Source organism: Vanellus vanellus (assembly GCF_965231255.1).
Source record: "Vanellus vanellus genome assembly, chromosome: 9".
In the NCBI taxonomy this organism is placed as follows: domain Eukaryota; kingdom Metazoa; phylum Chordata; class Aves; order Charadriiformes; family Charadriidae; genus Vanellus; species Vanellus vanellus.
Genome location: NC_138914.1, coordinates 19,664,689 through 19,667,108, shown reverse-complemented (window position 1 = coordinate 19,667,108; position 2,420 = coordinate 19,664,689). Strand labels below are relative to the sequence as shown.

The 2,420-nt window shown below is 59.0% G+C and overlaps 1 protein-coding gene across 1 annotated transcript; it reads left to right on the top strand.

The window, feature by feature from the left end:
* Positions 1-344: 344 nt before the first annotated feature.
* On the top strand, positions 345-1,901 carry HYAL1 (hyaluronidase 1; the record flags this gene model as incomplete). Its single annotated transcript, XM_082487888.1, has 3 exons — positions 345-1,244; positions 1,361-1,450; positions 1,532-1,901. 3 exons carry the CDS (start codon positions 345-347, stop codon positions 1,847-1,849), a joined length of 1,308 nt encoding a protein of 435 aa, XP_082344014.1. The 3' UTR covers positions 1,850-1,901.
* Between the last annotated feature and the right edge of the window lie 519 nt (positions 1,902-2,420).

The window sequence follows — 2,420 nt, the reverse complement described above, 5'->3', positions numbered from 1 at the left end:
CCCCCACTTTCCGCCCCGCCCGTGCCTGTTTGTCTTTCCAGCCCAACTCATCGCCGGCCCCGTCACCGGGTGTTGACTCTGCGAATTCCTCCCCAGCCGGGCCTGTCGCCTGCAGTCATTAACCAGGGCTGGCAGGACTCCAGGGCCGGATAACTTTGGGAACTTCACGTGAGGAGGTGGGAGAGGTGACCCCTGGTGACTGGCACGGCCTGGAAACCGGGGTGTAGGTTAAACACTGGCTCCAGCTCAGGCTGGGGATAAAACATCGAGGTCTGCCCCGGACTCAGCCTGTCTCAGGCAGCTCCTCAGGCAGCTCTGGGACCCATCCTGTGCCCTCTGGCACCATGGCATTGGGGTGGTTCTGCTCGGTCCTCCTGCTGCTCCTGCCCTTTCTGGCCTGTGCCGGGGGACCCGGCCCTGTCCTCATCAACCGCCCTTTCGTCACCATCTGGAACATTCCTACCGAGCGCTGCGCGAAGAAGTACAATGTCACCCTCAACCTGGAGGTCTTCGACGTGTTGGCCAATGACCAGCAGTCCTTCATTGGGCAGGACATTACCCTCTTCTACAGCAAGGAGCTGGGGCTGTTCCCCTACTACACCTCTGAGGGGGTGCCGGTGAATGGGGGGCTCCCCCAAAATGCAAGCGTGGAGGCCCACCTCCAGGAGGCTGCCCGGGACATCAAGGTCACCTTGGACAGCCCTGCCTATGATGGGCTGGCTGTTATTGACTGGGAAAAGTGGCGTCCGCTGTGGATCCGCAACTGGGCCTCCATGGACATCTACCGGCAGAAGTCAGAGGAGCTGGTGTGGCAGCAGCACCCACAGTGGCCCCCCAAGCAGGTGAAGAAGGTGGCCCAGCAGCAGTTTGAGCAGAGTGCCCGCACCTTCATGGAGCAGACACTGCAGCTGGGTGAGACCCTCCGTCCCAATGGCTACTGGGGTTTCTATGGCTTCCCCAACTGCTACAACAATGACTTTGACAGCCAGCCCTACACTGGGATGTGCCCAGCAGTGGAGCAGCAGAGGAACAAGGAGCTGCAGTGGCTCTGGAAGAGCAGCCGGGCGCTCTACCCCAGCATCTACCTGCCCCCCCTCTTCAACGGCACCAACAAGGCGCTTACCTACGTCCGGCACCGGGTGGCTGAAGCCTTTGCTGTTCAGCACGGTGTCCTCAACGACACTGTCCCCGTCCTGCCCTACTCCCAGATTGCCTTCGACTGCACCGTTGACTTCCTCTCCCAGGTGACAGGGATGGTGGGCACCTCTCGGGCTGATGGGTTGGCACCAGGGAGTCTTTAGCTCTGCTGGGGTGGCGCAGGGGCTTTGGGCACTGTTGACTTCTCTCTCCTTCGGTGCAGGAGAACCTGGTGAACACCATTGGGGAGAGCGCAGCTCAGGGTGCTGCTGGCATCATCCTCTGGGGCAGCCTCAACTACAGCACCTCCAAGGTGAGTGTGGCATGTGGCACTGCCCGCGGGGACCCCCCATTCCCTGGTCGCGCAGGGCTGTGACACTGCATGATGTTGCAGGAGATGTGCCTGAGGCTGAAGGACTATGTAGAGGGACCCCTGGGACACTACATCGTCAACGTGACGGCAAGCGCTGATCTGTGCAGCCAGAGCCTGTGCTCCGGCCGGGGTCGCTGCGTGCGCCAGGGGAACAAGCAGGGCTTCCTCCACCTCAACCCCTTCCACTTTGCCATTGACCTGAAAGTTGGCAAGCCCTGGCTGGTGGCACAGAGCTTGGAGTCTGGCGATGACGTCTCCCGGCTGGCCCAGGAGTTCACCTGCCAGTGCTACGACAAGTGGCAGGGACCTCGCTGCGACACCCAGAGCTTTGCCAAGTGAGCTGGGGCACTGGGGAGGGCAGGGTGACCAGCGTGACCATGGGGGCTGCTAATAAAACTGGTAAGCACATGCAAGCATCTCCTTGTCTTCTGCCATGGCATGTTTTGGGGCAGGAGGGTCCCCCAGTGACACTGTTGTGTTGGGAGAAGGCATGAGATGAAACACTTCTTCCCTGGTCCAGCTTGGCTGAATATGTTGGCATCTTCATCTGGATGTTCAACTTGGGATGGGAGAATCACATCCTCAGCTCTCTGATCTTAGGCCCTAATTTGGGCAATCTCTCCATGATGGGACTGTGCACTGCATGTTTACTGGGGACTAACTGACAAACGTGCACCCTTATTTCTTATGCTGGTTAATGTAAACCACTGCAAAGCGCGGACCATGCTCCGCAGCGTACGTGGCAACCCAGGTGTCACCAGGAAATGGACCCCATGCTCAGTGAAAGGGGTGGGCAGCATGAAGCAGCATCTACTTTAGATGCTTCAGTTACATCCACTTTGCTAAACTGGGCCTTGGTAAATACTCTTATCAGATGTTCTTCCTTCAGTCGCTGGGTAATGGGCTCTCT